The 13,002-nt window shown below is 42.9% G+C and overlaps 1 protein-coding gene across 3 annotated transcripts in view; it reads right to left on the bottom strand.

Moving 5' to 3' along the window:
* Positions 1-7,771, bottom strand: part of LOC306861508 (protein phosphatase 1 regulatory subunit 12A) — a 78,212-nt gene extending 70,441 nt beyond the window's left edge. For all 3 annotated transcript variants that reach the window (XM_079403794.1, XM_079403796.1, XM_079403795.1), the window contains exon 1: positions 7,453-7,771. In XM_079403794.1, coding sequence (XP_079259920.1) covers positions 7,453-7,689 — 237 coding nt within the window. In that variant the 5' untranslated portion in view covers positions 7,690-7,771. The remainder of the gene's footprint in view (positions 1-7,452) is intronic.
* Between the last annotated feature and the right edge of the window lie 5,231 nt (positions 7,772-13,002).

Here is a 13,002-nt window from a genome sequence, read left to right as displayed (position 1 = left end):
ATTTAGTTTTGATTGTTTTAAATCACTCACATCTATAACAGCTATGCAAGAATAACTGGGCTGTCCATGCTGGCTCACAACATAAAGAATAAAAGAAGACATTACGAACAAAGGTTCACAACAAAAAGAAGAATCCTGAGGAGTGTTTCTTTGAGCATTTACACCAGATATCAGCTCTGACATGCCAAATGGGCGGCTGGGAATCTCAGGATTCACAATGCATGCTGAGATAATCACGTTGCAGTACTATGACTATGAGCGATGACAGAGACGTTAAAAGAATAGTTCACCTGAACACGACAATTCTGTCATTATTTACACCCACTCATGTTGTTACAAACCCATATGCCTTTCTTTTTACAAATAATGCTAAAGTCTACAGAGGAATCAAAGTAGTCCAAAAAACACTTGCACTTATTACAAAGTACGCATCTGAAACTGCATACTAAGTAGCTTCTACGTTTTTCATCAAACAAACTCCAAGAACATTAAAAAAAAGTATGTTCTATGCATCTCAACTCAATTCCTGTGGCATCAGAGGTTGTAAAGTCTCCAAAGGAAGTACACCTCAGAAAGCAGTATTTGAATTTGAACACACTACTCATTTCACAATGTTTTTCGCCTACTATATAGGGAAGTAAGCATATTCAGATGCAGGGCATTTCTTCTAAACTAATATGATAGATTTGTTTGAGGAACATATTGTTAATTACTGATAAACCACATTGAGTGAGTTGAACATATCAATCGGATTCATGAACAAATCATTTAAACCGGTTTTGTTCATGAGATCCATTTATTCAAATATCAGATTGATTCGCTCACAAATCAAACGCTGGCTACGTTTACATCACAACCAAATAATCCATTTGTAATCGGATTGACGGCTCAATCGCACTGAAAAGCCTTAATGTAAACACCTTAATCAATCCGACGGAGCTCGATCCGAACGAAATTTCGACTGGATTGAAAGGGGTGGTTTATTCCTTTTCTAATACGATTGAGAGCACATGTAAACGCTTGATCGGATTGAAAAACGAAACTGAAATCCCTGCGCATGTGCAATGACGTGGAAATAGCGTAATGACGTATGACGCGCAGAACGAACGGTTCTTCCTTTTGAATGAAGTGTTGTATAAATGTGTGTCCTGTCATTATAAAACTCTTCTTTTACTTGGCAACTGGTACCAAGTGAAGCAGGACAATGTCACAGTCCTACCAGACCTTGTTTCGGATTCTCATCCACAAACGACTGGTTTTGGGCGCAGGAAAGGGTATTTTTCCAGGGTGACAAATATGAGCAGCACGGCACAGCGGTTTATACGTAACATTAATCCAGAAAAGGATAAATATTAATTCTGCTGTTTAAAACAAATAAATAACCAGTGTAGGAGAATGGTTATTGTGTGCAAACAGTGGGAAACTCTATATTTGTGCAGTGTGTGCATGCAAACAAAAAAAAACAAAAATCTCAATTCCGATTTTAAGCTTCTGATTTAAAACTGCGTACATCAACCCGATCACTCTGGAATCGATTTGGAGCTTAGTTTTGAACAACAGATGGCACTGCATGCTTTAGAAACGGCTGTACTCTGCTTGTTTCCAAATCCTTACAAAAACTTTTACCTAAAATAATCATTTATAAAATTTGAAAAGGCGATGCATGCACATCTCGTCAGTAAAGCCGGTTCCTTGACTAGCGTTAAATCTCCATCACCTGTTTTCAAATGGAGCGGCATTTAATACACAGAGCCGTAGTTCACTGACAAGCTACGCAATATCGCGTTCATTCTCGAAGGCGATATATCAGCGATTATGAAAGCGATATTGCGTAGCTTGTCAGTGAACTACGGCTCTGTATATTAAATGCCGCTCCATTTGAAAATAGGTGATGGATATTTAGCGCTAATCAAGGAACCGGCTTTACTGACGAGATGCGCATGCAATATATCGCCCAGCCCTACTCTTAAGCACTCTTCTTCATGAGAATTTGAGTGTGTGGATAAAAACTAGATTAGAGCACCATTTTCTGTTAAAATCTAAGCTCAGAATCGATTCCACAGAGAATCGCAATGCATACGGAACATCTCAGAATCGATCCATGAATCGATTTTGCATCGATTTATCGTCACAGCCCTAGAAAACACTACATTCAGATTCATAAATCGGAATGAATTAAGCCTGATTGAAACAAAAATTGTGCATGTAGACATAGCCATTGATACTTTTCTCAAGAAGACTTATTGTTATAGACTGCTTACTGTGTACAAAAATTCTACGTTTGAGTTTTGTCAGTAGAACGAAAGTCATACAGGGTGTGAAAGACATGAGGTCAGTAAATGACAGAATTTTCATTTTTGGGTGAACACGACGACAGTCTAAGACGTGGAATTTCATCTGAAGTGAGCTTTTTCCTTGAGCTGCTGCTTCGCTTCCTGAACGCTGTCACATCAACTCACAAGTTATCATGCCATCTCTATGCATCACCTCTTCGTAACACTGCTGAAACTATTGTTCAAGAGAAAAAAACAACAGACTGGCACATCCATCACAGAATGACACATTAAAAAGCAAATGTAAGATAGAAAATGTATTGTTTGCCTAATGAGCTGCTTAATTATGCCTCATCATGTGCCTCTGTTTGCGAGTAAAACAGTGTGATTGTGGAGGCTGTTTTGGCCGGGGGTGTAAGTGACAGCTGAGGAATTCTGGGTCTGCCATGGTTTCCATAGAGAGACACGACAGGAATGCAGGCGCAGGACGACACAGCCACAACCCTTCCCACCCGACACACAATCACACATCTTCACCTACCTTCTTACTGAAACCTACCTAAACTCTGACCTCACCGATGACAGCACTGCAGAAGATTCCACCTGTGCCATAAATGACACGTGTCAGACTACAAGGCTGTGCCTACACACCAGGTCAAACAGATTTTGTGCATGTAAATCTTAAATTTGAAAGATATTGCCGTTATGAAACCATTAAGGAACAGTCTTGAAGACACCAACGCTTCAGGCCTCGAGCGTAATCTGCTGTTTCTTGCCTCTATTTGCATACCGCCTCTACAAAGTTGTTGAGCCACTAGATAAATCCAACCATTTTCTGGTTAACTGGAATGATTATACACACATGAAAGATGCACCATATTTCTGTCATCACTCCTATGTGGGAAAACATGTCAAACTGGGTCACAGTTCACCCCAAAATATTTTTTTTAATTAAACATGATTATAAACATAAATACTAATTTACTTTGTTGAATATTTGAATAGCGCTCTAAATAGTTTGTTATAAAATCACTTAATTTTTTTTTAAATGTATCAGAGAAATTATGTCAATACAAAGGTTGTTAAAAAATAGCCCTATAGCCTTTTTATGCCAAAGGTGTTTGAATATAGTTATAGATAAACTTTTTTCCTTTTTAATTTTAATTAAGTGTATTTATTTTAAGGACCTTTTTAACATTAAATCACCGCACTGATGCAGAAAAACTTATATTTGTAAATAACTTTATAAGCTACATTTTAAAATTAAATTATGGAAAAATGTCATAAATCAAAGGTTGTAAAAATAGCCTTAAATAATTGAAGTATACTTTGCTTTACATCTGATTAAAAATATAAATATATTACGGAAATAATGTAAAAACAATTGTTGTAAAAAAAACAGCAGTCACAATCTTTACGCAAGTTTACTACACATGTATACAATTATATACAAATATTTTAATTTTTTTAATGTCAAAAATGACATTGGCAGTTTGGGGGGGAATATTTACCTGGACGTGTTCTAAATGGGCTTTGAGATGTTCACTCATTTATGGATAATTTCTAGAAATGCTTAAAAAGCATTTTCTGCATTTGTAACAGTTGAGAAGCACAAGAAATTAGGGGCAAAAAAGGAAGAAGATCGCAACATGATGCTAGACTGATTCAACCATGAGCACATGCACCATGACTCTGGCAAAGTGAGTGACTTTCGATTTGAAACCTCAATCAGTACCACATGAGTAAAGAACAGACAACAGAAGCCCATGCCAGGTTTCTTAACTATGAGATTGAGCAGCGCAGAACGTGGGTTGACTGGGTGCTAAAGTTAGCGTTCTTGCACTTGCTTGTAGGCCAGTCTGCACGTGATATTTATAACCCTAGCCATACTGCTACTACAGTCCCTGGAACCAGCACACCACGTCCCTCCCTTGACAAACACAGCAGTGAGCTGAAAGTGAGGTCACTACCTGTTGCAGCACAGATGCGCTGAAATTGTCCCGAAAGGGAACGAATCGCATGATCTCAATCAGGTCTCTATGCTACCTTCAAGTATGAGTCACATGCTTTTAATCTTCAACAAAGTTCGGCAATTAATATGAAAATGAGCAGACATCATTTTGTGTGAGTAAAAACAATAAAACCTTATTGTTGTAGCTCAGTCAAAACATTGCCGTGAGTAAACTACACTACATAGGGGATGCAGCTGTCTATTTCCTCCTCCTAGAGCCCCCATGTGAAATTAGGGTTATGCTGGGAGAGACCAGGGTGACCAAACCACTGCCTGAACCAACTTTTGCTGATATATTGACGTCTAAATAAACCTATAAACCACGTGACTCCAATCTTATATATCTCTGAAGTAAAGCTGAGGATCGGCAAGTCTAAAGTTACAAAAATAAAAGAGAAATATTCAATTCAAAGGCCTGCAGTGCAATACTCTCATGCATTTAAACAGGAAAACGCAATAAAAGTGCAATTAATCATTCTGTACAAGCAAAATTGAGCAACAACCAGCCAAGCAGCTTGTTAAATCCTCAGGTTCCTCTAATAAATGTAAATGGTACATCCACAACAACTTAAAAATACACTTCAGTTTTCATAATAAAAAAAGGGAAAAGCAAACAAATCACATATGGGACTATCAAATTGTCCGATGACAGCTCATCACTGAGATATGTAATGTCAAACTATGCCTAACACAATTTTACACAATGCATTTTTTTTAATTCACGAATAAAGTTAATACTTTGAGAAATTATCAAATATCTGACTTCTTTTTATAACAGTCATACAAGTAATTTAGTGTATCTTTCAGATTTACAAATGTATAGGTATACCTTACAGATAAATATATATATCTTTGTTTTAAATACATTTTTACATGTTGCTGTTGCATCAATACACCATATGCCTTTTGATAAATGCACAGATGTTGGCTACAGGTTCAGGTCAATTTAGACCCAGCTTGTGGAACAGTTTCATCATAAACCTATTTCCTTCCTTATAATCTGAAACTGAATACTGTAAAAATACGTAATATAACATTATTAACATGACATAGGCAAAATGAAAGAAAGAAATATTATATCAGTCGCATCATCAAGTGAATTTACTGCAAAAGAGATTGAATCGACGCATAGCTTTGACGCCAGCTACAATGCAGAAATCATCTCTTCTAATTGAAAAGTTCGATATTTTTAGAAGCTATTCAATAAACTACATACAATTATACTGTTGGTTGCAACCAATTTCCCTTGTTAGAACAGACCTGCGACCCATTTTTTGTGAACACGCAAATTCTAATTTCTTGATGCAATCGTCAAACCAAGCCCAATTTCAAGAGCTAGTAGAAGATGTGATAGAGGCATTTTGTATATAAATTATGTACAACTCAACCTGTGCATCTTTTATAGCGAGATCAGCATGTTTAAAAGCAAAAACCATTCGCTATGAACTCACTGCCTGCTGGTCACATGCTAAAACTCTCCATTCCCTCACACGTGCACATACAGTACATAAACACACACAGCAGACCCAATAGAGAAAGGAGCCTCTCCAGTCATGGTTAGGTCTCAAGAGCTGCATCCAAATTCTTTCTTCCCCCTGTCTTAACACCGGCCCAAAAAAAGGCAAGTGCTTTTAAATGCATGAGCCTGTACAGACAACCTCCTGCAGTCACTTACAATCACATCAAACCCAGAAGACTCACTGCAGGGCTTTAGATAGTACGGTTTTCAATATCAAATGCCACTTATTCCATGCAACTCAAAATACATGATACTTATAGAGAAGACTTGTGACATCTACAACAGTTACTTTAATGCTCTTTGAATTTGAATTGCTCAATAAGCAATACCCTTAACATCTGAATAAACGTTTATTTTGTCTATGATGGCCAAAAATGTTGCTTAAGTAGAAATCCCACAAAATTTTAAGACAATATACGTACATTAACAGGTAAATATGAAGCACAAAATGTAGTTTTATTCCTATTTTCCTAGACAAATTCAATTGATACATTGACAGATATTGCCTCAGCTTGTAACCACACTTCTATTTTTGCCACACATACTTTTTTGCAAAAACCATTAGCGCGTTAAACGGTTATTAATGCAAAAACTAAACTAAAGTGAGGCATCTTTCACGGATGTTTACAGTCAAGCCAAGGAAACTACGTCTTAAAGCGACAGTTCACTACAAATTAATGGAAAATTGTGTCGGGACTTACTTGAATTCACTATGTTTCGAAACGTACTGACTTACTTTCTCTTGTGGATCGCCAATGCAGATGACAAGAATAATGTTGAGAACTGACAGCGCAAGTCGCCATTGTATGAAAAAGGCGCTTTGAAAGTGAATGGTGACTGGAGCTGTCATTCTGCCAAATATCATCTTTGAAGTTTCACACAAGTAAATAAGACATACGGGTTTGTTACAACATTAAAAAATATATAATGACAGCATTTGACGTTTTTTTTAAAGAATTATTCGTTATGAGCTGCGCGACTTTGACCTTTTTCGCGCTCACGGTCTCGTTTTACATAATTCACCCTGCCACACAGAAATCATATTACACGGAGTCTTTCCCCATAAATGCCACATTTTCAGTCAATAATCTCAAACGCAACATACGTGTCAACTGGGTAACGTTAGCCTCTTTCCAAATAACAGCCGTGCTAACTGGTTGCTATGCACTTTCACAATATCATTTCAATGGTGACCAGAGGATCAAAACACATTTACGAGTCGGCTCCGTGAATCTATACATAATAAAACCCATGCACATTCATCCGATGAGTTTATAAACAGATTCAACTGTTATTGTGCTGTATATGTACTTGCACTTAGCGGCTAACAGGCTAGCCAGAAGCTAACACACACACACACACACAATCAGACAGTCCTCTTCCTGCCTTCACAAACTCATTTACACACAAATACGATTATTCCGGCTTCATCGATCCAGCACAGCGTGCATAAAAAGCTAATATCCGTTTCAATCAGAGTCCGATTAGCTTCAGCGGCTACGTGGTTCCGCAAAACGGCCCGAGGAAGATGGTGATGATGATGATGGTGGTGGTGGTGGTGTCTGTCTGAGTAAACACAGCCAGCCAACAAACCGTCCTCAGACACGGATCTGTGCACACCAGCCGCCGCTGAGCCGCTCTTAACTCACCTGGTGCAGGGCGGTGAGTCCGTCCACATTGGCGTAGTTGATGTCCGCGCCGCGGTCGAGCATTCGCAGAACCTCCTCCGTGTCGCCGCTGGAGCAGGCGGCCAGAAACACGGCGCCATCGTCGAACTTCACCTTCGTCTTCTTCTTCTTCAGGATGGGCGGCTCGAGATCCGTCTCCGAGCCTATCCAGCGCTTCAACTGTTCGTTCCTTTTCTGCTTGGCGTCCGCCATCTTCATCCCCTCTAGCCTGGCGCTTCTTATCTGTCTCGGATGGAAGATATACTTTATACTGCCACTATCCCGACACAGCGCGCTGGGGCGAGGGAGGGAGGGTTAGGCTCAAAACCTGCTTGACGCCGAAATATCGCGAGAGCGAGCGACGTCAGCCCCGGAGCTGCAGCATAACGTCATCTTTATGGGGCAGCAGGCAGGGAGAAAATTCACAGCAGTTGTATACAAAGGTGTTTAGGGTTGACATACAGGAACATCTAAAAAAATTAGAATATCATGAAAAAGGTAAATATTTTTTGTCACTCATTTCAGAAAGTGAAACCCATATATTATATAGATTCATTACACATGATAAGAGTGAAATATTTCAAGCCTTTATTTCTTGAAATTTTGACGATTATGGCTTACAGTTAATGAAAACCCAAAATTCAGTATCTCAGAAAATTAGAATATTACATAAGATCAATAAAAAATATATATTTTTTATACAGAAATGTCAGGCTTCTGAAAAGTATGTTCATTTCTATGTACTCAATATTGGTTGGGGCTCCTTTTGCATGAATTACTGCATCAATTCGGCGTGGCATGGAGGCAATCAGCCTGTGGCACTGCTCAGGTGTAATGGAAGCCCAGGTTGCTTTGATAGCGGCCTTCAGGTCATCTGCATTGTTGGGTCTGGTGTCTCTCATCTTCCTCTTGACAATACCCCAGATTCTCTATGGGGTTCAGGTCAGGCGAGTTTGCTGGCCAATCAAGCACAGTAACACCATGGTCATTGAACCAGCTTTTGGTACCTTTGGCAGTGTGGGCAGGTGCCAAGTCCTGCTGGTAAATGAAATCAGTATCTCCATAAAGCTTGTCAGCAGAAGGAAGCATGAAGTGCTCTAATATTTCCTGGTAGATGGCTGTGTTGACTGTGGACTTCAGAAAACACAGTGGACCAACACCAGCAGATGACATGGCAGCCCAAATCATCACTGACTGTGGAAACTTCACACTGGACTTCAAGCAACATGGATTCTGTGCCTCTCCTCTCTTCCTCCAGACTGGGACCTTGATTTCCAAATGAAATGCAAAATTTACTTTCATCGGAAAAGAGGACTTTGGACCCCTGAGCAACAGTCCAGTTCTTTTTCTCCAAAGCCCAGGTAAGACGCTTCTGACGTTGTCTCTGGTTCAGACTGCAGCTTCAGTCCACTCCTTGTGAAGCTCTCACAAATGTTTGAATCAGCTTTGCTTGACAGTATTCTCAAGCTTGCAGTCATCCCTGTTGCTTGTGCACCTTTTCCTACCCAAATTCTTGCTTCCAGTCAACTTTTAATATGCATTTAATATGCTTTGATACAGCACTCTGTAAACAGCCACACCTTTCAGTAATGACCCTCTGTGACTTACCCTCTTTGTGGACGGTGTCAATGTTCGTCTTCTGAATCATTGCCAAGTCAGCAGTGCTCCCCATTATTGTGGTTTCAAAGAACAAGAGATACCCAGAATTTATACCATAGGGATGGTAATTAATTGAAACTCAAATGTAAATATTCTAATATTTTGAGATACTGATTTTTGACTTTCATGAGCTGTAAGCTCTAATCAAAATTAAAAAAAAATGTTTTTTGAAATGTTTTACTTTACATGTAATGAATCTAAAATATATGAGTTTCACTTTTTGAAATAAGTTACAAGAAAAAATGAACTTGTTCACGATGTTCTACAGGTACATCTCAAAAAATTAGAATAAGGGACAGTAAAAGCATGTAATATTAAATATGATATTAAATGAAACAAACAAACACATAAATAAAAAAAATATGTTTTTGTTAAGCTATATTACTACATACAAAATAAATAAATAAATAAAATAGATGTGTATATGCAAAAGTAATTGCAGGGAAAATGCACCAAAATAAGTTTTCTTCATCAACCTTTAAAACACCTTTATGACTGAAATGGAAACTCCTGCAGTTAATAAGAGTAAGCTCTTCCATTCATGTCAGCTGTGATTTATGCAATATTGTAATAGACTCATTTAGGACAGAAATATTACATAGCAATGGCAAATGAAGTGAAGTGAAGCATATGCCCACCATGTGTTAATTTTCTTGCTTGTTAATAATGTTTACATGTGCAGACAAACACAATATGCTCCTCAGACTCTGTCTATTTATTCTGTCTGTTTATTCAGAAGAACCAGTTACTGTAACGGAACTGTTTGTTTAGTTTCCTTTTTTCCTTATTTGGTTCTTCCTGTTTTAGTTCATGACCTAGTTTTGTTGATTAGTTATATTCATCACCTGTGTTCTATTAATTACCTTGTTTCCTCGTTTGTTCCACTCCCTTTATAAGTCCTCAGTTCTCCCTCTGTGTTTGTCGGTTCTTAAGTTGTAAATGGTCTTACGTGCGTTGATGCTATTAAATTTACCTTTTTGTTATCCTTGTGTGTGGGCGCCGATTACTACAACCACCAACCGTAACAGAAGAACCGACCTCTTACTGAAGACAAGATTACTGCTCAGGAAGCTGGAGCTTGTGCCCGTTATTTGCGGGGGCTCACGCCGCCGTTCGCGGCTCGCCCCTGCCCGTGCTGCGTGGGATGTCGGGCTGCCTGTAGCGGCTTACCCTGGCCACCCGTTTTGGGGAAAACGGGTCGCCATTCGCCGCACACCTTTACCCACGTCTCCAATGAAATTCGTTCCGCCTGAGACGGCGAAGAATGTTCCGCCCGCGGCGAGGAGGATTCCGCCGCAAGGGGCGATGAACGTTGCGCTGTCGGCAACGAAGAGGATCCCGCCGTACACGGCGATGAATGTTCCGCCCACGGCGAGGAGGATTCCGCCGCGAGGGGCGATGAACGTTGCGCCGTCCGCGGAGAAGAGGGATTCCGCCGCCAATAACGGTTTCCCCAAACCACCGAGGGGGGAAAAACAGGTGCCGGTCGGGATTTTAGTGGAGTTTGAGGGCATGTCATTCCCTCCAGTGCCTGCTCCTCGTCAGTGCCATCCAGTACCTGCTCCTCGCAAGCGCCCTCCAGTGCCAGCTCCTCGCCAGTGCCATCCAGTGCCTGCTCCTCGCCAGTGCCTTCCTGTGTCTGCTCCTCGTCTGAGCCCACCAATTCCGGCACCTCGCAAGTGCCCACCTGAGTTCCCGCTGGTCCCGTCCAGCCGTCCTGAGTTCCCGCTGGTCCCGTCCAGCCGTCCTGAGTTCCCGCTGGTCCCGTCCAGCCGTCCTGAGTTCCCGCTGGTCCCGTCCAGCCGTCCTGAGTTCCCGCTGGTCCCGTCCAGCCGTCCTGAGTTCCCGCTGGTCCCGTCCAGCCGTCCTGAGTTCCCGCTGGTCCCGTCCAGCCCACCTGAGTTCCCGCTGGTCCCGTCCAGCCCACCTGAGTTCCCGCTGGTCCCGTCCAGCCCACCTGAGTTCCCGCTGGTCCCGTCCAGCCCACCTGAGTTCCCGCTGGTCCCGTCCAGCCCCGCGCCTCCCGTGCGCCCTCAAGAGTCCGCGCCGCAAGAGCGCCCTCAAGAGTCCGCGCCGCAAGAGCGCCCTCAAGAGTCCGCGCCGCAAGAGCGCCCTCAAGAGTCCGCGCCGCAAGAGCGCCCTCCAGCGTCTCCGCTGGTCCAGTCCAGCGCTCCTTCGTCTCCGCTGGTTCTATCCAGCTTCGCGCCTCCCGTGCGCCCTCAAGTGTCTGCGCTGCAAGAGCGCCCTCAGGAGTCCGCGCTGCAAGAGCGCCCTCCTGCATCTACGCTGGTCCCGTCCAGCTCTCCATCGTCTCCGCTGGTTCCGTCCAGCTCCGCGCCTCCAGAGCGCCCCCAAGTGCCCGCTCCTCCAGAGCGCCCTCTAGTGCCCGCTCCTCCAGAGCGCCCTCTAGTGCCCGCTCCTCCAGAGCGCCCTCTAGTGCCCGCTCCTCCAGAGCGCCCTCTAGTGCCCGCTCCTCCAGAGCGCCCTCAAGCGCCCGCTCCTCCAGAGCGCCCTCAAGCGCCCGCTCCTCCAGAGCGCCCTCAAGCGCCCGCTCCTCCAGAGCGCCCTCAAGCGCCCGCTCCTCCAGAGCGCCCCCAAGAGTCCGCTCCTCCAGAGAGCCCCCAGGAGTCCGCTCCTCCAATGTGGCCCCCAGAGGGGAACTTTCCCAAAGAAATTTTGGGGGGGGGCCATATAGTCTCAGTCTGTGTGGCCAGGCCAAGGGCCAAGGCCACGGAGCACCCCGATCCGCCAAGGCCGCCCAAGGACCCCGATCCGCCAAGGCCGCCCAAGGACCCCGATCCGCCAAGGCCGCCCAAGGACCCCGATCCGCCAAGGCCGCCCGAGGACCCCGATCCGCCAAGGCCGCCCGAGGACCCAGATCCGCCATGGTCGCCCGAGGCTCCTGATCCGCCATGGTCTCCCAAGGCTCCAGATCCGCCATGGCCTCCCGAATCTCCAGTCCTGCCATGGCCTCCCAAGGCCCCGGATCCGCCATGGTCTCCCGAATCTCCAGTCCTGCCATGGCCTCCCAAGGCTCCGGATCCACCCTGGTCTCCCGAATCTCCAGTCCTGCCATGGCATCCCAAGGCTCCTGATCCGTCCTGGAGGCTTCCCTGTCCCATCCTGGTCCTGCTCCAGCCTCCAGGACGCCCACCCCCCCTCCCCGATGTTACTGTTACGGTGCGGGACGCACCTTCCGGGAGGGGGGCGATATCTGTAACGGAACTGTTTGTTTAGTTTCCTTTTTTCCTTATTTGGTTCTTCCTGTTTTAGTTCATGACCTAGTTTTGTTGATTAGTTATATTCATCACCTGTGTTCTATTAATTACCTTGTTTCCTCGTTTGTTCCACTCCCTTTATAAGTCCTCAGTTCTCCCTCTGTGTTTGTCGGTTCTTAAGTTGTAAATGGTCTTACGTGCGTTGATGCTATTAAATTTACCTTTTTGTTATCCTTGTGTGTGGGCGCCGATTACTACAACCACCAACCGTAACAGTTACATCCTGATTTGTTTTTTGTAAAAATGTAATGTGGTGGTACCATGGTACAGTGATGGCATTATGGAACTGAATTATTATTATATTAATGTACTATGGTATATATATGGTACTCCAAAGAATACAGTGATGCAATACAGTGAGCAAAGGTTTTAAAAAGCCTATAATTAACCAGCGAAAATATATATATATTCAGGCCTTTTCTATTGCATTTCATGGTTTTATTGTCGGTGTTAATTTCATTAATCTTGTTTATAAATTAAATATTAAATATGTTTATAAAACGCTTTGAATTGCATGTTATGCAGTGAAGAAAATAATACAAACTGAAATTATTATTATTACTAGTACATTCGTAACAAATAATCAATCAATTAT

Source organism: Barbus barbus (assembly GCF_936440315.1).
Source record: "Barbus barbus genome assembly, chromosome: 42".
NCBI classification, from domain to species: Eukaryota; Metazoa; Chordata; class Actinopteri; order Cypriniformes; family Cyprinidae; genus Barbus; species Barbus barbus.
The sequence above is the reverse complement of the archived record's forward strand: the minus strand, read 5'-3'. Positions and strand labels throughout refer to the sequence as shown.